Source organism: Cottoperca gobio, chromosome 3, assembly GCF_900634415.1.
Source record: "Cottoperca gobio chromosome 3, fCotGob3.1, whole genome shotgun sequence".
Lineage (NCBI taxonomy): Eukaryota > Metazoa > Chordata > Actinopteri > Perciformes > Bovichtidae > Cottoperca > Cottoperca gobio.
Window position 1 is genome coordinate 2,462,501 of NC_041357.1, and position 1,572 is coordinate 2,464,072.

Genomic DNA, 1,572 nt, shown 5'->3' on the forward strand with positions numbered 1-1,572 from the left:
CAAACTTTTAACAACACATCTGTAATCACATCAGCGCTCCAGTCATATCAATATGTTTCTACTCATGTCTCACAAAGTAGCGAATCCACGTGCATGTAATCCTAAAATATAAAACACTGATACTTCTCCTAAAAGTCTGCCCCCACCACCCCCCCCCCCCCCCCCCCCATCTGTCATTCGGATCTACAGAGATTCCTTCCAGTTTGTCTTTGTTAAACATATCCTGTTGATGTGTGCAGGCTGTGTGTGTGAGGAGAGCAGGAGCACACAGAGAATAGTAGTGAAAAGCTGTCTCTCTTACCTCGGCCATTGTCATTTAGGCGGATGTTTCCAAGGATACCGTGGAGTTTGCCATTCCCCGCGAGTCCCACAAAACAACTGCTTCCAACTCTCCTGTCCGCACAAATACTAACGCAAAAGAGCCATCACACCCAGCAGCATCTCCTTCAACAACACAGACACACATGTACTCTGCTTCTCTGTCTTCTCTCTCACACACACGCATACACACACACACACACACAGACACACACACACACACACACACACTGATCCACCAACACTCCACAAAAAAGAGAAGTAGTAGTCACTGTGCTTTTACTCTCCCTGCACAGATGCACACTCACAAATACACACACGCACACACTCCTCCTCTGCTTTCTCTCCTCTAATGTTGCCGTGGACTGGCTCTAAACTACTCAAGATGTTCAGTGTGTGTGTGTGTGTCTGAGTGTGTGTGTTGAAACTGGGCACAGGGGATTGGAATGAGATCCTCCCACTCGGCATTCTCACCTCAGGAGCTGCCTGCTCCCTCCCCAGCCTGCGCACACAACACACACACACACACACACATGCTTGCGTGCACACAGAGAGGTGTGCATGCTCTTTCACGCGCGCAGGCACACACACACACACACACACACACACACACACACACACACACACACACACACACACACACGTCTACCCCCTCAGAGTCACAGGGCAGTCCCCTCACAGCTGGCTGGAAGAGGGCATGACACTCATCTTTCACAGAGATTTGATCAAAAGGAATCACAAAGGCTGGAGGCTCTCTTAATGCAGTCAGGGGAGACTCTCCCTCTTTCCCACTCTCTCTCTCTCTCTGTCTGAGTAATGCCCTAAATCAACGTTGCCCCTCTTGGTGCACACAGCCCAGTATGTGTGTCTGGATTCACCTTAACACAGCTCTGTGAACAGCCTCGATAACAAGTTATTCCTTGTGCCGTTAGGAATGTGTCAGTGTCTGTGTTGAGTGTTTCTCGGGAGGAGGGGGACTTCGCACATGACAAAAACTAAATATGTGTTATCTTTAGGAATAGGTGTACCTAAAGGGTTGGGGATCAAACCTCAACACGTTTTTGAATCTGACCGAAATGTGTCCATAGCACTGAGTATTGAAAACTAAGTATCGAAAGCTGGCATCGAAGGTCTGGTCATATCTGTAAACTCTGTTTTCCTTTTTTCTAAAATGGTTCCAGATTTAAATCAAAGGTTTGTCAATTTTTGAAAATATTTTCGGTTTTCAAGTTTTTGAAAAATAACAACATTTGA

The 1,572-nt window shown here is 46.8% G+C and overlaps 1 protein-coding gene across 2 annotated transcripts in view; it reads right to left on the minus strand.

Annotated features, from left to right (window-relative positions):
* bnc1 (basonuclin zinc finger protein 1) overlaps positions 1–645 on the minus strand; it is a 17,452-nt gene extending 16,807 nt beyond the window's left edge. For both annotated transcript variants that reach the window (XM_029428392.1, XM_029428400.1), the window contains exon 1: positions 302–645. In XM_029428392.1, the coding sequence (XP_029284252.1) occupies positions 302–316 (15 nt within the window). In that variant the 5' untranslated portion in view covers positions 317–645. The remainder of the gene's footprint in view (positions 1–301) is intronic.
* Between the last annotated feature and the right edge of the window lie 927 nt (positions 646–1,572).